Source organism: Lepidochelys kempii, chromosome 4 (genome assembly GCF_965140265.1).
Source record: "Lepidochelys kempii isolate rLepKem1 chromosome 4, rLepKem1.hap2, whole genome shotgun sequence".
NCBI lineage: Eukaryota > Metazoa > Chordata > Testudines > Cheloniidae > Lepidochelys > Lepidochelys kempii.
Window position 1 is genome coordinate 7295485 of NC_133259.1, and position 26499 is coordinate 7321983.

Below are 26499 nucleotides of genomic sequence, written 5' to 3' on the forward strand. Positions count from 1 at the left end.
TGATAGGACAGTGCATGAACCACTACACAACATGCCCCAAAATGATTATTCCAAACTGAAAATGAAAGAGAAGTGTTCCACATTTTATGCTACCATAATCCTTTTTTATGCAGATGTGCTAGGAATGACATTACAACTGATTGCTAATAAGATTCATTCTTCAATGGCTTCCTTGGAAAGTTAATGATGCATGGAAAGTAGCCTGAAGAATCATGCCTACTTTGTATTTAAAAATGGCATGTATCGGTAGCGAGGTGGTCACCCCGCTCTTGCCCTGAAGGGGTTAAAACAACCCTGAGAGAGGGCTGCCCTGTGGAGCCAATAGTAAAAGCAGCTCTGGAGAGAGCTGCAGCTGGGGGAAGAAGTGTGAGAACAGCTGGGGAAGCTGAGTGAGTAGCTGACCACAGCTGTGGCCTTCTCAGTCAGGGCCCAACTGGCCCTTTTAAGAGGGCTGTGGGCCAGAAGCAAGAGAAGTCTCACTCTAGCCCTAGAGAGGGAAGGGATAGCTGTCTGAGAGGAAGGTACCTGAAGTAAAGCAGTGTTGGGGAAAGGCAAGGTAGCTGGGGAACTTCAGCCTGGTAAACTTCCAGCCTGCAGGCCTTGGTGAAGGACTACAAAGGTACTGGGGCTGCAGATGGGTAGCCTGGGAATAGGCAGAGGCAGCTGGTCTGACCCCCTTGCCAAGGGTGAGTGGCCATTACAGACTGCAGTCTGCCCCAGAGTGGGGGCTAGATGGTGACTGGCAGTAGCCACTGAGGCAAGGTGGGGATAGAGGATTGGGGTCCCCCTGGGTGGCAAGACCCAGAGTGTGGGGGCCCTGCCAGGGGGCAGCACCCCAAGGTAAAGGGGCACCGGGGTCCGGGAGGGACGTGGGGGCCAGCTGCAGGTGAGACACCGGCCTGCAGAGGGCACTATGGGCTAGAAGAGCTAATTCCTGAGTCAACCAGCAGGAGGCGCTGCACCAGGGGGTCGTCGCTTCACTACAATACCCCAATAAACAAATGTTGCCTCACAGGTCCATATCCTCAAACGTATTTAGAAACCTAACTCCCGGAGTTCTGTGTCTAACTGTTAGGAGCTGGGCTCCAGTGCCAACTGAACCATTCCCAACATGTTGCTCATTTCTAGACTGTTGCTAAAGTTAGTCTCGTCAATACAAATACTTGTGTAACTTCCTCCCCCTGAGGAAAATTCAACTCCTATAAAGCCAGGGCCAAATCCTCAGCTGGTGTAAATCAGTGTAGCAGTATAATTAAGAAGTAATATAAGGCTGCAGGGGAAAAATATTATGCACCCATAATAAAAAGTTATTATTCCCAGGCTTCTGCCGTGGTGGTAAAGTTGTTATCTGAGATGACTGGCTGGCAGGAATTTACCAAAATATTTATACTTCTATTTCCGACCATGTCAGCCTTAATTGTAGGCTTGCATTTATCATGTTTCATACTAATATATTAGAAAATTGTGCACTTTTTTTTTGGAAACCACATGGATTTGTTAATGTTTGAAAATCTGTTAGAAATGGAGGAAAACACTAATGGACTTCCAAATGATTGTGGTAGGTTATATCAGAGTAGGAATGCATCTGGTTTTACTAGTCCCCAGAATTTGCCCTAAAGGATTTCTTTCCTATTCATTATTACCAGGATAAAGTCAACAGAGGGATCATTTGAGTGATGTTTCTTATATACTTTGCAGGCCAAATCCTGCTCTCCCTTTCCCTGGGTGTAAATCACAAGTAATTCCATTGCGTAGCTATAAAGATAGCTGCAACTCAAGCTTCTCCAAGACAGGTCATGAGCATTTCAGTATGGATGCATTTATAACGTGACTGAATTGCTCATGTATCTGCCAATTTAAACAGAACGAGATGATTTGGGAGAACTATTCTGGACACAATGAAGCTTGCGGTACATCCTCCAGGGTCTGCACAGATCAGAGAGTGAGAGCTATTTCAATATCAGGGTATTATGACATGAATCATGCATGGAGAAATGGAACTGGCCTGCATTTATACCTGTTCGATGCATTAACCAGTGTCTTCAAGCTGCTCGGGTTACGGATGAGCTTGTCCAACATGCTGACAATTTCGTCAAACTTGGGCCTGCTGTTCCGATCTTTCTGCCAGCAGTCGAGCATTAGCTGGTAAAGAGCAGCCGGGCAGTCCATGGGACTTGGCAAACGATAGCCCTCCTCCACAGCTTTTATCACCTAGGGGAGACAAAACAAGAGGGCGGGTGGTTTTCTTGTGCCAACTGCAAATCGTTTGAACTAAAACGCTTCATGCCCATCAATTCATCCATCGTTTCTTCCTGAAACGCACCGCATATCTCTGTCAAACATGTCACTGTGCCCGGTATCTTTAATAATCAGGAAAGGAGGGGTTGAAAAAATAATTTCCATTAACTGAAAGAAATTTGATGAAGATCCTCAGCTGGTGTAAACTGCCATAGAATCACTGAAGTCAATGGGCCAGATCCTCCGCTGGCGTAAATTGCCATAGCTCTGTTTGTCTATAGGCCTGAGATTCAGCTGGTGTACATTGCCAGAATTCCAGGGAAGTCAGGCAAAAGCATTGTCAAAGTCAATGGACCTACCCCAGTTTACACCAGTTGAGAATCTGTAATCCTTAATGTTTATCTGTCCTTGAATTCTGAGAACTGCAGCATAGGCTCTTTTTAGCAATTTCTCAGAAAAGAACATATATATATTTTTAATTTCAAGGCATGCGCTGGACCACACATTTGTTTTGCAACAATAAAAGTCCACCTTTATTTCAAACCAGACTTTGAATGCTAAATGATGGATGGATTCAAGCCTGAGACAGCATGGCCATCTCATACATCATTCAACAATGTTGGGGTCTAGTCATTTGTTATTGTGTACAAATTTCTACCAGGAAATGAAAATGCCTGCATGGTGGGACATGGCCAATAAAAGCAGAGTAGGATTAAAATCCATTGATTTTTAAATGCAAAGGTAGAAAGAAATGATATTTTCATAACATGGCTCTGTATCTAAAATAACAGTTACAAACATGTGCTTTCTTGTTTCCTTTAGAGTGAAAAGACATGATAACAACACACACTGACTGCAGGAGAGATCTTTTCTTTTTTTTTTTAATTGAAGACAGAAAATAATAATCTATTTTGATTACAAAATAATTAATTTTCATCATTTTGGGGCATTTGTTAATTAAAATATATAAGGTAGATTTTTAAAAGAGGTCAGACCCAGCAGCTCCTAATTAGGTACCTAAATCAATCACTGGATTTTCAGAAGAGTTCATCTTTTATTTAGGCACATATGGTATGTGACTATTCCGAGATAGTCTTAACACCTCTTGCTGCATACTCTGTGCTCTTAGTCCTGTTGACTCAATCCAGTTGGAGGTTGCTGCCACTGATGGTGAATATTACGTGATAAACCATGGTGCTCTGATGGCGTGGATTTCAAAGAATACCTTGCAAATGAATCTCTGTCATTTTAATGCCCCTGCATGACTTATAATTACAGCCATCTAACACCATTGTTTTCAAATACAGTCAGTAGTTAGCAAAATTGTTCTTGTAATCTTAATCCAGATTGTGTTCATCCATGGTAAAGGCAGTCAGGCAGAACCACTACAGGCAATCAGGCAGACCCACTACAGGCAATCATTATTATTAAGAAGGTTACCAAATGCAGGGCAGATATACTACCTGAGTTTGCTGATACAAGTCATCTCATATCCCCCTCCACCACGGAGTCCTGTCTAGAGCTGGTTGGGAACTTTTTAACTAAATGATTTTTCATGGGAAAATGCTGTCCAGACCAAAACTTTTTGCAGAAATGTATCAATTTCAACATGAGTTTTGTCAGGAAGGTTTCTCATGTCCAGCGTGGAATTTCTGGTAAAACCAGAGAGAGAAGGGAAAAGAATAGCTTGAATGTTAGAGATCCAGCTACAAGTCCCTGCTCTTGTTAATCCAGACCAGGGCCTTGAACATAGCTCTCCCACACTCCAGTTGCTCTAAGACAGGGATCTCAAACTCTAATCACCACGAGAGCCACATGAGGACTAGTACATTGGCCCGAGGGCCGCATCACTGACACCTTTTTGTACAACAAAACAAAAGTATAGTGAAAAATGAAAAAAATGAAGAGTAATATAGTATGCTATTAAAAGTCAATGTATTAACTTTTTAAAAACTGTAATGCGAAGAGGGGTTTTAATAAAATATAAACATTCAGCAATGCACCTCTCTCAAATGACAAACCGCACATTTACTTTTAGAATTATTTTGGTTAAACCCTCCAGCCCCGCCCCTACTCCAACCCTTCCATGAGGCCCCGCCCCTGCCGAGCCCCTTCCCAAAGTCTCTGCCCCCTCCCTGTCCCTATTCCAACCCCTTCCCCAAATTCCCGGCCCCACCTATTCTCTGCCTCCTTCCCTGAGTGCACTGCATCGCCGCTCCTCCCCTCTCCCTCCTGGAAAGTCCTAAGCACCACCAAACAGCTGGGAGGTAGGTGGAAGAGCGGTAACTTGGCATGCCTGGGGGGAGGAGGGGAGCTTGGTTGCTGGTGGAGTTGACACCTATGGCAGGCTGCAGGAAATAACTCCGTGGGCCACATCGCACGTTTGAGACCTCTGCTCTAACCACTGGGATTCTGGGACTCTCTCTCTTGTTATTTCATGAACATTTTTGAAATGTCTTGGATTTGGTCCACATCAGAACAGAAACAAATGCTGAAACCTCAGATTTTTTCAGGAAATGGAATTCTTGTATTCCAGCCAGTCCTAGTCCTGCACCAATTGGAATCGCCCCTTTCATTAACAGCACTGACCCAGGAGGGGAATGAGGCCATCAAAGCTTCTACCAGCCCCAAATTTGGGGCTATCAAGTCTTCTAAGGCCACATGCCCTAGTGAACAAAATTACATGGTGCACTGTATTTTCATTGGGTGCTGCTGAATACGGAGCACTTCTGAAAATCCAGCCCCAGTGTCTACATCAAGTAGACCTTTTGAGCCCAAATGAAGCCCCATCCAAAGCCCTCTGATCTCAATGGGAAGACTCAATGGCCGTTGGAGAAAGCCCATGGTTCTTCTATCCAATTTAGGCCAGAATTAACGAGTGGTCTTGTTCTATGACAATGGTTTTGTTCACAGCACAATAAATAGGCCCAACCTACTTCTGTTATCCAGATTCTCTGTTTTTTGTGTCATGTTTCTAGTCTCTCCTTGAGACCAAATTTGCAACCATTGAATAAAATCATCCCATGTGGCATGGGCAAATGATCATGTGGTGCCTAAGTACTGTACCTGCATGTGTATTTATAACACAGAGGGCTCCTCCTCCAAGATACACCAGAAAGAATATGGCAGCAAGATGTGTAGCAGACAAGCTGGAACCAGTACAGAATACCTCTGAACCACATCCGCAGTGAGGCTAGGTACATTTTATATTCCTGGCACTAACATCAATAAAGCGAACGCAATTTAAAGGACGTTGTCCATTCTGGCAATTCAATGTAAGTGGTATCAAAACACTGCAAGATGCCATAATGCTGCGGCATGTCTTTTTCACGTGCAGACATTCTCAGGAATCCAGTGTGAGAAAGAAGCAGCAGCTAGCAAGGCCCTGAAAGCAACCACAGTATGGTGGCATGACACCATTTTGTTCACTAACACATTCACCCTTAGAAGATTTGATGGGCCAAACATTTGGGCTGGGAAAAGACTTGAGGGCCCTAAGCCACCCTGTAATCATTGCTGTCCATTAACAGAGCAATGCCAGCTGGCTCAGGGCTGCCTGGTGGAGAATGAAGTGGTCTGGCTTGTGCTAGTAAACGCAGGTAATATATCTAACCCAATGGTTTCACTAATTTTAAACCAGAAGCAACCACTACACTCATTTAGTCTGACAACCTGCAAAGCACAGGCCAGAGAATTCCACCCAACAATTTGTGCATCAAGTCCACATCTTGTGGTTGACCTAGAGCATTGTTTTTAGAAAGACATCCAATTTTGATTTAAACACTTGATTTATAGCCTTCTGAATAATAGTGACTGTCCATATTGAGTCTGTCTATATTGCTGTGAACATGGAAAAAAACCAAACTGAATTACAATTAGGAGAACAATTTTGCTAACCGCTGACTATATTTTCGAACAATGTGTTTTAACTGTCTGTAATTATAAGTCATACACCGAGTAAGAATGATGGGAACGCTTTCATGAGTTGAAATCCATGCAATCAGAGCACCATGGTTTACCACATAACATCTACCATCAATGTCAGAGATCTCTGACTTTTTGGCCATCAGCGGTGGGAGTTGAGTCTATGGAAGAGAGAAGGCAGAAAACACTCTGGGAATGGTCACATACCACAGTGGGAAACACCCTTGAGTTAAATTTGTTTGCTTACTATGATCCATTCAGTTGCCAAGTATATGCAATATAGGCACAGAGGTAATCCAAGCAAAGCTTGGACAGGAACCAATGCTAATTTCAAGAGCTAAATCTCTTATTAATTCTCTAATCTGAATGTTTTGAAGACCCAGACTCACGCACATCTTTTCCAAGATGCATTTGTGAAATTCATTCAATGTCCAGAAGGATGTAGCTAAATTAATTTTCTCTTTTTTTTAATAAAGGGTTCTAGAAAATGTCCATGTCTGAAATGCTCACTATCCACAAGAGGGATTCCTCTGGCGGTGGAGTGTTATCTTGCTGACTCCATATTGAATCCTAGTTCATACCTTGGCATTTACCTAACATCTGTGTCATCCCAGTGCATTTGTATTAAAGCCAGTTAGATCTGCTTACTGCAATGGCAGAAGAGACAAACTTGGGACCAAATTTCTGCATTCCCTGCATTGGGCATGGCTGAAAGTTTCTGTATTAGATTGGGATAATCCCCTGGTAGGTGTATGTAGCATTTTAAGAGACGACTAAGAGGGGATATGATAGAGGTCTATAAAACCATGACTTATGTGGAGAAAGTAAATAAGGATGTGTTATTTACTCCTTCTCATAACCCAAGAACTAGGGGTCACCAAATTAATACACAGCAGGTTTAAAACAAACAAAACAAAGTATTTTTCATACAAAGCACAGAAAACCTGTGGAACCACAGGGGCCGACTTCTGCTCCCGCCAGTGGGTGCTCAATCCTCCTCTGCTCCTGCCCCAACTCCACCTCTTCCATGAGGCCCCACCCCATCCCACCCCTGCCCTGCCCCCATTCCAACCCCTTCCCCAAATTCCCCACCCCAACTCTGCCCCTCCCTGACCCTATTCCGACTCCTTCCCCAAATCCCTGTCCCAACCCCGCCTCTTCCCCTGAGCACACCATGTTCCCACTCCTCCCCTCCCCTCCAGGAGTGGCCAAACAGCTGTTTGGCGGCGGCCGGGCAGGCAGTGCTGGGAGGTAGGCGGAGGAGCGAGGATGTGGCACGCTCAGGGGAGGAGGCAGAGGAGGAGGTGGGGAGGGGAGCTTGGCTGTCGGTCGGTGCAGAGCACCCACTAATTTTTCCCCGTGGGTGCTCCAGCCCCACAGCCAACACTATAACAGGGTTCAAAAAAGAACTAGATACATTCATGGAGGATAGGTCCATCAATGGCTATTAGCCAGGATGGGCAGGGATGGTGTCCCTAGCCTCTGTTTGCCAGAAGCTGGGAATGAACGACAGGGAATGGATCACTTGATGATTACCTGTTCTGTTCATTCCCTCTGGGGCACCTGGCATTGGCCACTGTTGGAAGACAGGATACTGGGCTAGATGGACCTTTGGTCTAACCCATTATGTCCATTCTTATGTTCTTCATAGTAAACCTCCTTTAAGTAAGGTAGCAACTGAGATGGAGAGACTGAGGGTCATAGTTGCTCTGAGTTAGCAAAATAGCACACAACTGTCTGCCTACTTGAATGTTTTCTCTGCCCTTTTTGCTATTTGTGGTGGTAAGATACTGTGATTCTTTGCTTGGATGTTACAGCTGAGCAGGGAGGACAGATAGGATTGTTCTGTGCAGCAGGTGATCACACAGTCGCTTATGGCGAAAGAGGCACTAGATAAAATAAGGGAGAAGCAGGAGTCTCCAAAGGAACTTTTACAGTCAAGGTAACTGCTAACGCCAAATGGACAAGACCATTTTCTTTTAAACATTGGGTCTCCTGCTCCCCTCTCTGTGCTGGGGGGAGGTTGCTGTCATGGAGAAGGGGAGTTTTGCCCATCTGACATGCACCCTTCATCCCAGAAGTCTCTCTGCAGAGGTGGAGCAGGTAGAAAGGGGCAGTGATAAAATGCCTGCTTGTCTCTGCTAGAGTCTTCCCAACCTGTCTCACAAAGTTCCTAGAGCCAGAGGAGCTGTATTTTTCTTCCACGTTGTGAAACCCCCTTTAGGACTGCCTTTTATGCCTCGCTCTTGCATTCGGTACTGTGCAGGGATATGTAGGAACCGGGCAGCAAAGAGTAGGCAAGGGGAATTGGAATGAATGCCTCCTGCAGGCCCCTGGGACCCATGTGTATCTTGGAGGATCTGTGGATGAATGGAGTGCAGCTTCTTCCTGGGCTATGGGATTCAGACCAGGGCAGAATTCAAAAGGAACTCTATGAATTATGTTTCCCGGACTTCTTTCTCCCCTACAGCGATTATCCTGGCATGGAGGGAGGACGTGAACCAGCGTTTCTTACAATACTGGCCTTAAAAGTAATACAGTCCCATTAAAATTAATATGGTGCAGGCAGCTTTGAACCCTATTCGTTCCGCTCTCTATGCAAGGAAATGGGAATTTGCTATTGACTGAAAATCACGTGTCAGAAAAAAGCCAAACATCTAACTCATGAGACAATCTCAAACCCTAAGAAAGCAGCTCACCAGCAGAATTATGAGAAATGGTCTGGTATTCTAGTGACCAGTCACTACTCAGTCTTGCCCATAGAGTCACGTCGGGCCAGATTTTCACAAAAGCTCAGCTCTCAGTTAGGCACCTAAGTAACGTGGCCAAATTTTCCAAAGCAGCTCCCCTGGAGGATAATGATGGGTGTGGAACCATCTTGAAAAACTGTCCCCCCGTTTAGCTACACACCTAAATGGGAGCTGGGCCCCTGTGGAAATCTGTCTCCGCTTGGGGGTTCTGAGCCCCTTTGAGAACAGAAGCTTAAGTGAAGCACATGAAAGGCCCCGTAGTGCCTATGCCTTACCCTACAGTCATTAATCGCTTGGCCGCATGCTCTTACTTACGCAGAACCCCGGCTTGGTTCAATGTGCGGTCTGGAGCGTGTGCAGAGAGTGAGGCAGGATGCACCAACTTATTCTTCAACAACTTACTGAGGCCAAAGAGGACAGCAGCACACAGCAGAATTGCTGCTGACGCTTCACAATATAAAATCATTTATTTCCCCAATGAAAATTAAAGTTATATTCTCTCTATCCATCACATTGATTAATTGCACCGGACTATATTTTATTACATTATTTTTTAATCTTCACTGAATACTACCCTGCCCCCCGCCGTTCACTGTGGACTGGATCAACTCCGGGGTGTTATAGCAGCATAGCACCCGGGAAGTCAATAAAACTAGGCTGATTTGCATCACCTGGGGACCTCACCCACTGTCTGATCTGCACGCTGAATGCATTCCCACGCAGAGGCGGCCCCCAACCGCAGCTGCTCCCCACAGAGCAGAGATCTTCATGCTTCTCCCAGAAGCCCCTGCTCACTCCCAGCCAGATGCCTCAATGGAGTCAGTGCACAATCAAAACCCAGGGTGTGCAGGCCCCTTCAGGGTATAACCTGGCCTGAATTACTGTGGTGAGGTATGAGCTCCTTTAAGGCCAGGCATTCAGGGTGCTTTGTAGTCCTGAGGGAGAGCACCTGACTGAGTTAAGGCATCCTGCGGGGAGCAAGCAAGGGCTTTTGGGAGCAGCAGGCTACATATAGTCCTCTGTGTGCTGAGGGGAGCAGCTGCTGCTGTTGTCCGTGGCTTGCTGAGTGTGAAGGCAAGCAGGACGAGAAACGTCCTGTTGCAGGGATCCCAGCTGAAAGGGAGCTGGGAAAAATGTTCTGTGGGAAAGCCAGGGTGATAAGTATAGAACAGGGATCAGCAATCTTTGGCATGCAGCCTGCCAGGTTAAGCCCCCTGGCGGGCCGGGATGGTTTCTTTACCTGCTACAGCGGCGGGTTCGCTGTCCTAGGCCAATGGGGGCTGCGGGAAGCGGTGGCCAGTATGTCCCTCGGCCTGCGCCGCTTGCCGCAGCCCCCATTGGCCTGGAGCAGCGAACCGCGCCCAGTGGGAGCTGTGATCGGCCAAACTGGCGGACGCAGCAGGTAAACAAACTGTCCCAGCCTGCCAGGGGGCTTACCCTGGCAGGCCGCGGGCCAAAGGTTGCCGATCCCTGGTATAGAGGCTGGGGCTGGAACTGGAACCTGGGATACAGGGAGGGACAGGGTTCATCAGCACTTCAGCTGTGCCACCCGAAGGTGGGGAGGGGATGGCTCGAACCCCAGCAGCAATGGGGTGAAAGGACAAATTTTGCTTAAGACTTCTTAGTCCCTGGTAGCACCTTGTGTTTCGACCAGCCTGTGGAAGCCCGCTGTTCTTATTGACACGACAGTACACATGCTTCCAGCTGCCAGAGAAATACATACACACGCTCACAGTGGGACTGATGTGACAGGCAGGCCTTGTTCTGGCTCTCTTCACCCTGATGGAGGCAGGGGTCCTGACTCTGGCCCCAAGTTTGCAGAGTGGTTTGAGTTACTTTAGAATAAAAAAAAAGCTGTATTACACAGGCAAGCTATTGTGGTAAAAGAGAAACAAGGTAACCCCCTTGAACCTGATACAACTCCCCTTCATTCAAGTTTCCTTGACTTAAACAGGAGTTGGATTGGTCCCTTGGATTGATATCCCTGGGTTTTTCTTTGAACTTGCTGAAAACAAGAGGACTTGAGTTTGCAGCATTTAACTGAAACATTTTGTTTGCTTTAGTTTTATTCATCTCTCTCACCACAGGAATAAATTTATGGTGCTACAGCTCGCATATGTTCTGCAGTGACTAAAATATGCCAGTCTGATGGTACATTGATTTAAAGCACAACCTTGCAGGATACTGAGCATTCTTGGTGGATGCTCAGCACCTGATGGGCCCAAGCCTCTGTTCCATTATTATTATTTATTTGTATAACCCTAGTGCCTAGGAATCCAGCCATGGACCAGGACTCTATTGTGCTAGGCGCTGTACAAACTGAACACACAGACAGGGCCTGCTCCAAAGAGCTTGCAATCTAAATAGCACGTATAGCCCTAGCAAACAGTGTTTGGCCCCACTGTACTAGGCACTGTACCTACATATGATAAGAGACTATCCTTATTTAGACTGCAAGCTCTTCAAAGCAGACAAGACAAAGAGTCAAAGGGGAAAGAGAGACGAAGTGTCATGCTCACGGTCAATGGCAGAGGCAGGAAGAGAATCTAGGTTAAGAGCCCTATCCATTACACCGCATCACCTCCCTTTCCCTCAAGGAAGCGAGTACTTACTAATATAGATGGATCTCAAAAATTAAGCTATACTTAGGTAACTTTGTTTTCAGTTTTTACTGAAAATTCCCCAGGTCTTACAAGAGATAGCAAGTTTTTACTGATTTTTCACCCAAATTTTGGACCATTCAAGTATATGGAAATACGGATTATGTTAAGAAAATCCAATACATGACATTAGGTAGATGTGTTTATGTTACTAATAAATTAGTCCAAGTGTCAATGTGAGCTGGCTGTCAAAGTAAGGTAAGGTAGTAGAAGATACATATGCATATCTATATGTACAGTTCATGAAATAAACCACAGCTTACACTGCTTTTATTTCAAATACTCTTACTTTTATCCATTTGTTGCTTTTTTCCTCTCCTCCTGTCCCCAATATTAACCTCAACATTTACCCAGAAAACTGTGAAATTACTTTTTTGTACTGATTTTTACTCATTTTTTTAATTTTTATAATAAACACTGATAAATTCCCAGTAAATTTTAAATGAAATAAAAATGGAAAACAAAGGGCTTTAGCTACGGTTGACTGGATGAGTTTGTAAGTGTAGCTGAAATTATGTCATTTATCAATATGCAGCCTTTGGCAGACCTTCGTCTTTAAACATAATACTGATGGACTCTGATAATAACCACAACAGTGGCACTAGAATAGTCTGTCAAGGGAGACAGTCTTTACTCCATGCAGACTTACTTCTCTTTGTGCAAAGCTCGTTTTGAGCTGCTGCATAAAAGGGCATTCAATAAAAGAAATTTCAGGGGCAAAGAAAATCATTTCACTGGGCTTTTTAAAAGCAGCGGTCACTTTCAGACTGAAAGCCCTGCGCCAGTTCTGTCTCGGGTAGCAAGGGACTTGTCACACAGTGGCTTTGGCAAGTACTTACATCTTGATTGGTCATCTCCCAGTAGGGTCTCTCTCCATAAGACACTACTTCCCACATCACTATCCCATAGCTCCAGACGTCACTGGCCGAGGTGAATTTGCGGAAGGCGATGGCTTCTGGGGCTGTCCATCTGATCGGGATCTTCCCTCCCTTGTGTGAAAAACAAAAAAAACAAAAGAACGGGTGGGGAGAGAAAAACATTTCTTAGAGCATCAAGGGAGATTTTTCCTGTTCCTGAATGATGCTGGAAAGAGATGTAGAATTTTAAAGTAAATCTGTTTGGCAGCATGAGGCCCCTCTCTATATTATCTCAGCCCATAAGCATTTGTAGCTGACTACAAACTGGCTGACCTGACGAGTTGTTGTTTAAATTCCATTTCAATGCTGGAACACGTTTAGCATCCACATCTCCATTATGTTGCGCTGGTTGGTAGGGGGAAAAGCCAAGCATTCAAGCAATCAATACAGTGAACTTTCAAGAGTCTCTGACAGCAAATGCGGAAGGAACAAATGCCTTAAAAGCTCTAGGTGACTCTGGCGTAATGTGAACCTCATGCAAATTACAGGGCAGGAGGCTGGATTTTATTCTACAGATCTTTGACCCCAATCCTGAAGTTAGATCCGGGTAGGTGGGCCACTGAAATCAACAAGGTTCCACATGAATGCAAGGTCAGCCTATGCAAATTTGATTGCAGGATAGAGGCCTACATAAGAGATGGGGAGACCAGATGAGTGACAAAAACAACGATTCCTTCTCTCTTTGATTGTTATTGATTTTTTGTAATATTTCTTGCATAAGTAACATATCCCTGCATATATCTAGGGATTTCAGATTTAGGGTTTTCTCCCTGCTTTCTAATTTTTCGATGTTTAACTTTATGCAAATTATAATACTTTAATCATAATAATATAAATCATCCCTAAAATTTTCAGGATTAAAAAGAGGATTTTAGTCAGGGTTTAAAGAATTGTTTTCCTTGAATTCTATCAAAATATGCCCCCCTTTGAAGGCCCTTGCTCCCAGGAATGAGCTACCTGCAAGGCTGGGGGATATTCAGGGAATCCCTCCAAACAATTTTTACCTTTGCAAAAACAGTAAAATTTGGGGTATATTTTTAGAAAACCTTATTCTCACAAGTTTTCTTCAGTGAAGCATTATTGGTTCAAACCATAAGCCAGTGGGGGCCAGATTCCTAGCGAGCAGCACTCAGCATATCATATCTGTTTATCCCAGATGAAGATCTGGCCAAATAAAGGAACCCTTATATGCCTCAATAGGTTCTGATCCTCCAATGTACAGGTAGACTCCAGTTGCCAACTCCTGAAACATTTTTCCAGGGTGAAATCTCCAGATAAGGTGGTGGCTCTGAGTTACTGGAGGGTTCTGAGCACAGATGGTGAATGTGTGTTCCTTACAAAATGATTCTTTAATCATACGTGTAAAAAAAAGTACATGTACATGTTGATAAATATGAACTGAAGCTATGATAAGAGGATTTCATCCAGCTATCACTATTACAAAAGGTCTCATTCTCACAATGTTTCCAGTACATTTTCAATACTGACTGTGTATATTAATATATTATGATAGATATGATGAATAGGTCTCCCTGTATCAGAGCTCATGGAGGCCCTAGCCTGTTTGCATGACTCTCTGTGGGATTTCTTTTGGTGGTCTGCAAGGGTCTGTCCTTGATTTTTGTTGCTTGGGTTCGAGCTGCCTGCCTCTAGCAAGTTCTGTCTCAATAAGCAATTCTACTCTGGACCCCCCGAAACGTGGGATATGCAGCACTCTTGGCCTGTCAATCACATGGATTGGCCACCTGCCTCCTGTGCCTAGGACCTGCCCATGTTTTAACCACAGAATCCCAACTTGGATTTTTACTCTGGAGAAAGGAGCAATATGGATGGGCTTCGTTCACACCCTTTTTCACTCCCTTTTGGCTCTGTATCACTTCCCTTTTTAGGTCAGACTATATTCCAACTATATTCAACAGGCAAGGGCCAAAAAGGAGCTTAATTTTAGGCTTCTAAGTCCATATTTAGGTATCTCAATAAGCAGCCTGATATTTCACAAGTGTTGACCACCCAGCAGTCCACCCTGAAGACCACAGGAACAACCGGGGTGCTGGGTACTTTTGAAAATCAGGCAGTTAACTTAGTTGCCAAAACAGGGATGTAAGAGCCCAGTGTTATTCTTCTATTTTGAAAAAAAATCTCAACTGCATTACCTCATTTCTCACACCGATGCAAAGTTATGCCACCTCCAGCTACTGGGTGCATTTTCTGTTACAAAACAGAATAAGTCAACTGAAGTCTGCCCAGGATTGAGCTGTCAGACAGATTCTCTCCACATCCACCTTCTTCTGTGTGCAGCTTTGTTTTTTTGACAACGTAGAGCCCCATTTTCAAAAGAGCTCGGCACCCAACAGCTCCTGCTTAGGCCCCTACATATACTGCCAGATTTCAAAAGCGCTCAGGGCCAATGTAGGCACCTAAGTGAAATGACAACTGATAGACACTGAGCCCTTTTCAAAATCTGGCTCCAACTGTGAGTGTGAGCACTTTTGAAAGTGCCACTTGGCCGTCTCCATCATTTCCTTTAGTTCAATGGTCCAGTATCCCCAGAACCTACCCTTGTTGTGTATGCTGCTTCAGGGTCATCTTCTAGGACTCTGGACAGCCCAAAGTCAGACACTTTGCACACTAAATTGCTGTTGATGAGGATGTTTCTGGCAGCAAGGTCTCTATGTACGTAACCCATGTCTGATAGGTACTTCATCCCTGATGCGATGCCCCTCAGCATCCCAACCAGCTGAATGACAGTGAACTGCCCGTCGTTCTTCTGCAAAGATAAGGGGGGATTTCAATCACAGTGCGCATTGTTCTTCGCACCTTGAGTTACACACATGCACAAATAACAGTCAGGGGCAAGGCTCATGCAAAGGCAAATAGGGGAATTCATAATTAATGACCATGATGCTCTGGCCCAGAGGCTCCTGAAGGTGTCATTGTTTGGAATAGTGTTCTCTAGAGACTAAGCTGAGACAACAGACCTCTTAACTCATGATTAGGGAATTACCTAATGAACCACTTATAGCGTACACACATATGTATGTAGACGTAAGCAGGGTCCGAATGAATTCTCCCCTGACAGCTAGCTAGGAGGGGGAGAGACTTCAGGAGCAACTGTATTTACATGAACACACCTACTCTGCTTAGATATCCAGCAGACAGCTGTGGTGCTCAAAGTAATCAACTTTGGCTGGTGTTGGGTTACAAATCACTTTACTACTGAATGCAGGGGTAATGAAATGCTGTTATCAATGGTGCTGTCATTACTGTATGAATAAAGGGGAGCAGAACTGTGCTTAGCCTGTCCCAAATGAGGGGACTACCCTTAGCTGAAAAGACCTCGTTAAGCCAGGGGCTCAAATGCCAGACCCCTGTGAAAGTAAGTGGGATGGGGACAGGTGTCCCAGCCAGGAGATGTGGACTCTCACTAAGCGGTTAACCTGTTCCTCCCCACTGTTCAAAGAAAGGGCTAAATAGGCTTCATTAGGAGCAATTTGTTATTTTAAATGCTCAATCAGAGCTGAAATCAGTTGTGGTAGGACTGTGTGTCTGCCCAGCATGCTAAGAGCTGAAAACCATGAAGGGCTTGTCTACACTGGCACTTTACAGCGATGCAACTGTCTTGCTGAGGGGTGTGAAAACACCCCCCCCCCCGCCGAGCGCTGCAAGTTTCAGCGCTGTAACGTGCCAGTGTAGACAGTGCATGAGGGCCGGCAGTCTCACTCCCAGCGCTGGTAGCTACGTCCCTCGTGGAGGTGGTTTTTTACAGTGCTGGGAGAGCTCTCTCCCAGTGCTGCGCCGTGACTACACAAGCCATGTTAAAGCGCTGCCGCGGCCAGCACTTTACCGTTGTTAGTGAAGACATGTCCTAAGAGACTAACCTGCAGAGGTCACAGTAGAGAGGCAGGTAGCAACAGAATTTGCCTGACTGATGGGCGGGCAGCAGGAGCAGCCGGCAGGAGCAGCCCATGAGAGCGGCGAGCAGGTCGCTGGCATGGCGGCCAGTGGAGTGAGTGGCTGGCAGGGCGGCCAGTGGAGTGAGTGGCTGGCAGGGCGGCCAGTGGAATGAGCGGCTGGCAGGGTTGCCCGTGGAATGAGTGGCTGACAGGGGCAGCCGGGCAGAGCAAGTGCTCAGACGGCAGAGCAAGCAAGGTGCCCTCTTTCCCGGGTGGGAGGTGAACTCACACAGATGCACCTCTGAACCCTGGGTCCTCACTATCCAAGGACAACCACTGTGAGTGGGGTCTGGTGAGGGAGCAGAGGCGGGCACAGTAAAGGGACTTTTGGTTGTAGAACTCAAGAACATGAGGAGGAAGGCACTGCCCCATGCACTCTGGGGCGGGTGTCCTGCTCACAGTTATATGTTTATGAATTCTGCTTGTGGCATTTTCCCTAATTAATGTGGGGTGACTTCTCTCCTTTCGTTGAAAGCTTCTTTTCTACACATAGACTCTGTGCTTGCGAGTGGGCAAGTATTGCCTCTCAGAGGCACTCAGGGGTGCTGTGTAATTTTCTCAGGTCACTCGGTGGGGGCTCGAGCCGGTTCTGTGTTGTATGGTTGAAAAGGAGCCCCTAGATATTGAACCGGCCCTGCTTGCTGCTGGCTCCACCTGGCAGAAGGGTTACATATGTAAAAACCCTACGGATAACTATCCCTTTGAGTCAAGGTTGTAAACAACACCGGTCACATGCAACACCCCCCCCCGTGTGTCCTGCCCACGTGATCTAATCCTCACTACTGACAAAGTGCCATCAAAACACATGTAAATCTTTACTCCACAGGGTCGTTTGGAGATTTGGTGCCAAACTGCAGTTGTGTAAAGGAAGGCATGAAAACCAGTGCTTTTAGATGCAGTGCTCCTCACAGAAAGGAAAAGAATGCTTTGTATTTTATTTATTATTTTATATATTTGTATTGGGGTAGATGGAGCTAGGATTTGGGGAGCTGTAACTCCACCAGCACTTCACAGTATTTCCCGGGGGAATGACCTTTACAGGAGACCCCACTGTCCTCCAAGAAAAACCATCTGAGTATTTTGAATCTTACCTTTATAATGTCTTCTGCAGTTTCCACAGTATGCATCCGATGAAGTGAGCTGTAGCTCACGAAAGCTTATGCTCAAATAAATTGGTTAGTCTCTAAGGTGCCACAAGTCCTCCTTACCTTTAAAAATGTGTCAAGAGAGCCATTCTCCATGTACTCTGTCACTATCATTACTGGCTTACCTGAAAAAAGGAAGATCACAAGTTTATTAGCTGCAATTCATCTAAAAGAAAACCCCCAGGGTTTGTCCAGTCTGGTTCACAATGTGCACACACAGCCATGTTGAACCCATCTGTCAGTCACAAACGTGTACAGATACACGAGAGACAGTCCCTGCCCCAAAGAGCTTCCAGTCTAAATAGGCAAGACTTGCAATGGGTGGGGTAAAGGAAATATTGTTATCCTCATATTAGAGATGGGAAGTGAGTCACAGGGAGGTTAGGTGATACGGCCGTACAGGGATTCAGGAGAAGGGCCAGAAATAGAACCAGATCATGCGTCCAGCCCAGGGCCTTAACCACCAATTTTGTCTTTTCTCCTTGGGTTAGCTGAAAGCCCATGAAACATGCTGTGCCCAAAGGAACCCAGGTTCCATTGCACCAGATGAAGCTTCCCAACCATTGTGGGGAGCTAAGTAGATGGAGGAGGAGAAGGAAGCAGAGTGGCCACTCTTGCGGATGTTGAACTGTATGAGGTAATGAAGAACCTGTGCAAAGACCTACCAAAACTGGCACAAAAGGGAGGAAGTAGAACTTCCAATCACAACCCCCAAACCCTCTTCAAGCTCCAAAACAGGGCTGTGCGAAGGAATGTCATCACACACACGGATGAGAAAATGTACTACATGAGGTCTAAACGACGTGACCGCTTGTACAAATGGGCGATATTCATTCCAGGTATAATTCCAGAGATGCTGGTGGGACAAACTTGGCCCAATGATTTGTGCTTCATCATGAGTGTTGTGAGTTCAGAGAGTTGAGTGCTATGGTCCAGCTCTTTTGCCCGGGTGGAACAGTGCGTCGGGTGAAGGCAATAATCAGTGGGAAAAACATGACTGGTGACTATGTGGAATGCCCGTTGCTCTTTGTTTTCAGATAGTTTTTTTTTTAATTTTTAGCCTATGGAACTCATTGCCACAGGATGTTTTTGATGCCAGGAATTTAGGATTCAAAGAAGATTAGATACCTCTGTGGATAACAACAATATCCAGAGTTAAAATAGCAACCACATTTTAAAAAATTTACTTTGGAAGTGAAGACCCTACGCTTTAGGGTTTAAACCAATCCCTAACTAGTGGAGGCAGATCATCAGAACTGCCTGCTAAGGGTTTTTTGTTTGCTTGTTTGTTTTTTGCACCTTCCTCTGAAGTACCAGGTGCTGCCCACCGTTAAAGACAAAATACTGAAGTAGATGGACCATGTGCATTAGACTATAGGATGGACAAGCTGACTCAGTACACCAGGTTCTATGTTCAAAAAGAAGTGAGCCCAATCACACCCAGGAACCCTGCTGGAGTTGCAATTAGAGCCAGAATTTGGCTGTGGATATTAAGTATACTCTCTACTGAATACGGTAACAGAAAAAGGAAGGATTTTCTCCAGATGTGTATACTGAAAAGATGGCCTAATTCAGGGAGTAAGAAAAAAGGTGATCCAAACAAAAGTTCAAAAAAGACTGGCCTCCAACAGTTGGTAGGAATAAGAATGTTTTTCCAACTCCATTTGATTAATTTTCATGCCCGAGTCATTTTAATGGTAATTATATATAGTTTTTGCTCAGTTTTTATATCTAATTTCTCGCTAGCTTGCCACAACGACATAGCAATAATTAGTGTGGCTTGCTCCAGGCCTTGTAAATTCAATGAAATCTTATAAAATCTTATATCTTATTATTATTTTTTATTTAAATCAATTTCCATTAACTAGCATGAAGCGCAGACAAAAGAGAAACCATCAATTATTTCTAAACTGCATTACAATGACTCGCGTAGAAATGATCAGCTAAAGCTGCTGCATGTCATAACATGATTATAAAGGTAACTGCTCTTAAAATAATTTCCTATTTTGCTGTTTAAGTTGATCTTAATCTTTGTACGTTCCTGTCATGTTAATTGTTTGACTAATTTATGTTTAATAATCTATGTAAATAAACATAATTGTGTATTCATCAATCAAAACACTGAGTGCCGTACAGATACGACCCTGGAGCATTGTGGGTTTGCATTTCTTTAATTTCTTAATGAGCACTGGAGTTACCCCCTTGTACGAGTTAAAGACTTGGCAGCTGCATTATTATTCATATTACTGTGGCAGCTCAGAGATCTACATGAGATCAGGGCCCCGTACAAACATAGTCTCTGCCACAAAAGATCTTATAATCTAAACAAATAAGGACAGGAGCGGAAACAGAGATGTGCTCACTGGATGATCAGTGGCAAAACTTGGAACAGAACTCAGCTCTTTTAATAGCATTTTAGTACCCGAACCATCTACCCTTTGCCACCGCCGCTCCCTCAACAGCGGTGTTGCTATAGCCATTATAACCACATTTGGTGTTTGTCCTCTGTCAATCTTAGGTGCTTCAGGAAGGAGGGTGTGTATAGTAATCTCCATGTGCAAGAGAGGGAATCTGAGGTATCGATAGGGGAAGTGACTTGCCCAACATCACATATGAAGTCTGTGATGGAACTTGGAACAGAGCTCTGTGCCTCCCTATTCATCGGCCCCGTTCGGCTTCCCCAAGTCAAAGTTCTCTACAAAGCCCTAAGACTGTTTGCGGGGAGAAACTCTGACCTGGCAGGTCTGCCTTCCCTGAAGTAGAACGATAAATGATTACCTCTCAGTGAGTACTCTAACCACTGGTCTATAGAGCGATCCTCAATTGTCCTCTGGCCCAATTAATATTTCATTAAAGTGGGATGGCTTGAACAAGAGAGATTGAGGGAGTCCCATATCATAATATCCCATAGGCAGAGCACTCACCTCAGAGAGGGGGCATTTCTGTGCAAGTCCCTTCTCCTCATCAGGCAGAGTGGGGAATTGAAATGGGTCCATTACATCCCAGGTATGTACCCTAGCCACTGGGCTAAGGGGTATGAGGGAAGCTCTACAATGCCTAAGTCCCTGTGTAGATCTGAGCCTGTTCTCCTTTAAATCAGTACCACTGGTGACATAGCAGCATCTGCTGGAAACAGCTGTAAGAAACTTAACTGTATTTCTGCACTGCTCTCCTACTTCTTCTGTAGGAGTGGGGCAGCTTTTTTTGCCCAGAAGAGTGTAGATTGCCCTTTCCTCCCATACAAGGAAGAGCTGGCAGAGCACAGCCCCTATAGAGGAAGTACTCAGCACCTTGCGGGACCAGGCCTGGGGTTTCTTTCTTCCAGAAAAGTTAAGGGTTGCTCAGGGCTTGGTATATTCCCATTCTGCTATTCTTTGAAAGGTTGTTGGTTTTTAATGTGAAAAAGCCAGTCTTTTAAATAAAAAGAGCCCGTGAAACTCCCCAAAGCCCGTGTGTGCATGCATTATACCAAGATGTCTCTGTGCATCATAAATGAGTAATTGAAGGTAAAAGACAGGCTCGTCAGTCATCGGTCATAAAATCTTTGCAGACATCACTGCATTTATGGTGTGCCCCGTTTAAGGACAGATTGCAAGGGACTGTAAAGTTGGGTCCCTTATCCCTGACACTAACAGGCCATGTTAGAGGAAGGATGGCAGCTCAATCTGACACTACTTCACGCTCCCAACTTCAGTCTCAATCAGAAGACTTCCTAGCACTCATGTTTCATTATCAGTCTGCTGCAAATTGAGAGAAACTGAAGAATAAATTAGCATCATCCCAGCCCGCATGAATCTAAAGTTACAAACAGAGTGAGATTCAGCAAGTGCTGGCTTTCCTGATCAACTGCCCTGATTCCTATTTGCACTATGGCTCCGTTCGGGCAGTAGGAAGGGGACTTGAAGTGGGCGTGAATGTCATTTACACAGACGTCAAGCATAGACTGGTAGATCAGTGAAAAGGGGCATGAATGTAGCTCAGGACCTGATCAGCTTTGTGAAGCAGACATGTCTGTTTGTGGCACCGAGAGACAAGTGAGAAGCCTGTGGCAAAGTAGGGAATTGAACCCAAGTCTCTGAACTAATGTAACATCCTTCAGAGAATTTTTACTGATGAAAAACGGAAGCTCAGAGAAATGAAGTGATTTATGCAAGGTCACACAGAAAGCCTTGATGGAACACAGAATGGAATGCAGGTCCTCCCAGTCCCAGGCTAACACCCGAACCATTCCTCCTGCTTCCCTTGCATTTGCACAGAGTAAAATGTCACTCCATTGATTTAGCTAGGCACCTATGGGATTCAGGGCCACAAACCTCTCGCTGACTTCCAATAAGGCTTGGGCTCCTAAATCCCTTAGGCACATCTGAAAACTCTCCCCATATTTATTATCCAGAATTCACTCTATTTTTCAGTTGACTGTGTGTTAATTAGGTAAATAATCCAGGACTTCGTTGGTATTTGTTGTTTATATTTAAAGATTTGGTTTTCTTTAAAAATGGAGTTTTAGCCTGATAAAGATCTGACCCAAGAAAGGGCTCAGTGGCTACAAGTTTGGATGGACTATTGAAAGTGAAGGTAAAAACGGTTTTACATTACTTAAATTTAGATTACATTTTGATTTTGAATTTAAATTAATTATTTTTCCTCCAGCCCTTGAAAATGTTGGGGTTTGGGACCCGAAGAGATATATTAAATTTATATTAATATATATATATATTAATATATATATAATATATATATATATATAATATAAATATATATTAAATTTCAACTGCAGTGAACAAACAGGCTTACACCAACGGTGAGTATGAAGTTACCAAGGGAAAGGGGACTTTGAATGTAGAATGCAACAGCTGATCCAGAATTTCATTAGATTATTCAGAGCTACTTCTTTCAGGATCCTCCCTCTTCTTAAAGAAACAGACTGTTAACCTAAGGCAGGGCAACTCTAGTTCTTTTAGTTTGAAGTTTGATTACAGGTGAGCCAAGGGCACTGAATTAAAAACTATGCCTGTAAAATATTCCACTCTCTCCTGAATAGTTGCAGGAATAATGGTGAGGACAAGGCAAATCCAGAAAGGACCTTCGCTAAGGCCTTAATACAAGTGGAGTCAGTTCACAACGGACCAGAAGCCCAAGAGACTCAGTGGCTGAAGTGCAGTACCTGTGGAGCTAGCTTGAGTAACAACAGCACTGAAGCCAGGTCGTAGCACAGATTGTACAAGCCCACCTGGGACCCTGGGTATGTATTCGAGTGACCAGCCTGTACTGCTGCTCATGCTGCCCCAGCTCCAGTGCTACGGTTCTGATTATAATGTAGACAGGCCATTAGTATAGGTTATTCATAGTCCTAGCCTGTTCAGATGTGCTTCTGCCCCACTCCCCTGCCACCAGAGCTCCGACTGGCATCTTTTATCCCCAGTAAAGGGGCCACGCAGTGCAACAAAAATAAGTTTACTCACAGCATTGCAGGCTGGGAACTTGCTGCATTATTTAACTGCATCACAGCAGAGTGGGAGGAAGGAAGGGAAAGGTGGAGCATGACACCATCCCTTCATGTTCTGGGTAACCCGGCCAATCCAATCGTGATAACTTTATTGTAATACTACAACTTAGAAGACCTGGGTTCTTTTCCCAGCTCTGGTCACTAACTGGCTGGATGACCTTGGGCAAGTCACTTCACCTCTTTATGCATTTGTCTTGTCTAAATAGCTTGTAAACTCTTCAGGATAGGGAGTACCTCTCATCGTGTGTGTACAGTACCTGTGATTCTTTTAGTTTGTAGTTTTAGTAACTACAATGTTCCTTCCTGGCCGTTTTTGTGAGAGATGACAAGTTTAGCAACCTTTATTTTAAAATTGAACAAGTTCTCCTGACTCCCGGGAATTATAGCTAATATTGACCTATCTGCTCCATCAATGAGCGAAAGTTTACAGCAGTGGGTACATACTTTTTGTGACAACACCTTCCAAGTGAATGATGTTGGGATGGTCAAACTGTCCCATGATGCTTGCTTCCCCCAGGAAATCTCGTCTTTGTTTTTCAGTGTAGCCCACTTTGAGGGTTTTTATGGCCACTGGAAACTCGCGTTTTCCAGGCAGTTTCAGACGCCCACTACAAACTTCCCCAAATTCACCTGAAGAGAACAAAGTAAATAATTACTGTATGTCTGAAAAGCACCTTGCACACTGATGGACATTTCAGTATATTAGTAACAATAAATGACGGTTAATGATAAACAAGGATGACATACAAGGGACGATTACAATTATCTAGTCTGACCTCCTGTGTAACACAAGCCATAGAATTTCATGCACTAGAGATTGTTATAGAGGCCAGAATCTTGTGGCTGAACAAGAGTATTTCTTTTAGAAAGACACCCAACCTCATTTCACAGACTCCAAGTGATGGAGAATTGACCATATTCCTAGGTAAGTTGTTCCAATGGTTAAAGACCCACACACTTTAAAAGCTGCCTTATTTCCAGATTGAATTTTCCTAACTTCAACTTCCAGCCATCGGATCAGGTTATCCCTTTGTCTGTTAGATTAAAGAACCCTCTAGTATCAGACATCACTGGAATAAATTGCCTAGGGAGGTTATGGAATCTCCATCACTGAAGATTTTTAAGAGCAGGTTAGACAAACACCTGTCAGGGATGGTCTAGATAATTCTTAGTCCTGCCTTGAGTGCAGGGGACTGGACTAGATGACCTCTCAAAGTCCCCTCCAGTCCTATGATTCTATGATCTTCCTATGTAGGTAATTATAGACCATGATCAAGTCACTTCTGAACCCTGTCTCTGGTAAGTTAAATAGACAGAGCTCCTTTAGTCTTCATTATAAGGTGTGTGACAAGGCAGTTGAGGTCAGGTACTATCTTTTAATGGACCAACTTCTCTTGGTGGAAAGTACAGCTTTAGTGCTACACTGAGATCTTCAGGTCTGGGGAAGGAAATCAGAATGTCTGAGCTAAATACAACGTGGAATAGATTGTTAAGCATAAGGGCTAACATGTTGTAGGTAGTCACCTGAAAGGAAGTGGACAATTGAGGGTTAGATTGTTATATATAAAAGGTTTGAAGTGGGCAGTTAAGGGTAGCGGACAGTCTGGTGTGCTAAAAATTGTGGTCATGAGACATAAAACCAGTGTCCTTGTTAAGTCCGTGGTCTTTGGTGTCTAGCAGAGTTACGAAATTAAGTTCCCAGGACTGTCTTTTTGAGATGTTGTGCAGGTTTCCTTTGAAGATGTGTACTGAAATATAAGATATGGAGCTTTGTGAAAAGTGTTTGCCCACGGGTGATCGGGCATTTTTGTCTTTTCTATCACTATGCTCTCAGATGAACTCACATAAAAAATGATAGGAAAAAAACCCAAAACCACCTTACCTGTCTTGTCTCTCTCATATCCTGGGATCAATATGCCTATAGCAATGCAGCAGACAACATTGGAAGGTGTGTTTCTTACACCACAATTCATTCTCAGAGTTCTTCTCTGAACCCATTCCCATTTTTCAACAACCTTTTTAAAGCATGGACCCCAGAACTGGACATGGTATTCCAGTAGTGGTCTCACACATACCGTATACTAAGGTAACCACTCACAATGGGCATACACAATACAAATATTTGACCGGCCTGTTCTGTGATTTTGAACAGCAATGCTATAAGCTCCTCCAGGATGTTAATGGCAGTTAGAAGATGGTCATTAAACATAGCTCCATACCAGCTCCGATAACTCTTTCAATTGTTATGCAGGAAGCTTCAATTTCCTTGGCAAATTCATGGACGGCTTGATTGGGGTCTTCATAGGTATGTGGGTCAATATAAGTCCTTACTCCTGGCAATTTAACTGTAAACATAAATTAAAATGTAAATGGCACAAGTAGAGATGGTTGAGGATAACACTACGTTTGTCTTTTGTGCTGACTTTACTCACACTGGAGAACACTGTCGAAGAAAACCGATTTTCATGCAAAAATGAATACCTGAACACTTTTTTAATACTTTGTATCTTGAAATGCAAGGCAGGTAAGCACTACCGGAAAAATGTTACATTGCATTATTTAAGAAGAATATGGTATACACATAACTTTCCTTATTACATTCAAAACCGTGGGGTGTTGTTCAGCTAAAATGATATACAGACTTATAAGCTATATAAGTGCTGGCTGGAGCAGTGGCTAGAGTGTTAGAATTGAGTTAGTAGATCTGGGCTCAATCCCCTGCACCGCCACAGATCCCCTGTGTGACTCGGGCCAATCATTTAGGGACAGATTTTTAAAGAGACAAGGTGGGTGAGGTAATGTCTTTTATTGGACCAGCTTCTGTTGGTGAGAGAGACAAGCTTTCAAGGTTACACAGAGCTCTTCGGGTCTTCTCTCACCCCTGAAGGAGAGCTCTGTGTGAGCTCGAAAGCTTGTCTCTCTCACCAACAGAAGTTGGTCCAATAAAAGATATTATCTCACCCTCCTTGTCTTGCTAATATCCTGGGACCAACACGGCTACAGCAACACTGCATGTAACAGATTTTTGAAGGTATTTAGGCTCTGCTGCGCTCCGTGTTGCAAAATCTAACTGATTTAGGAGCCTAACTCTCATTTTCAAAAGGTGTTTAGACCTTCAGGAGCCAACATCCCACTGACAGTCTATGGCATTTAGACTCCTAAGTGCTTAAATCACTTTTGAAAAATGAGATGTAGGTTTCTAAATCCATTAGGCATTGCAATGTTGAGCACAGCAATGCTTAATTACCTTTACAAAACTGGATCTTATTCTCAGATCCCCATGTATAAAGCTTGAAAATACTGCCCCACCTCACAGGTATGTTATGACATTAAAACTCTGTGAGGTGCTCAATGCTATGGAATAAGGACCATAGTGAGAAGACAGCCTAGGTGGACAACCCAGCCA

General features: G+C 44.3%; 1 protein-coding gene across 14 annotated transcripts in view; it reads right to left on the reverse strand.

Moving 5' to 3' along the window:
* EPHA5 (EPH receptor A5) overlaps window positions 1-26499 on the reverse strand; it is a 319531-nt gene that overhangs the window by 22145 nt on the left and 270887 nt on the right. For all 14 annotated transcript variants that reach the window (XM_073340244.1, XM_073340243.1, XM_073340239.1 and 11 more), the window contains 6 exons: window positions 25313-25438; window positions 23538-23723; window positions 17651-17712; window positions 15047-15256; window positions 12412-12561; window positions 2018-2211 (listed from right to left, as the gene is read on the reverse strand). In XM_073340244.1, the coding sequence (XP_073196345.1) occupies window positions 2018-2211; window positions 12412-12561; window positions 15047-15256; window positions 17651-17712; window positions 23538-23723; window positions 25313-25438 (928 nt within the window). The remainder of the gene's footprint in view (window positions 1-2017; window positions 2212-12411; window positions 12562-15046; window positions 15257-17650; window positions 17713-23537; window positions 23724-25312; window positions 25439-26499) is intronic.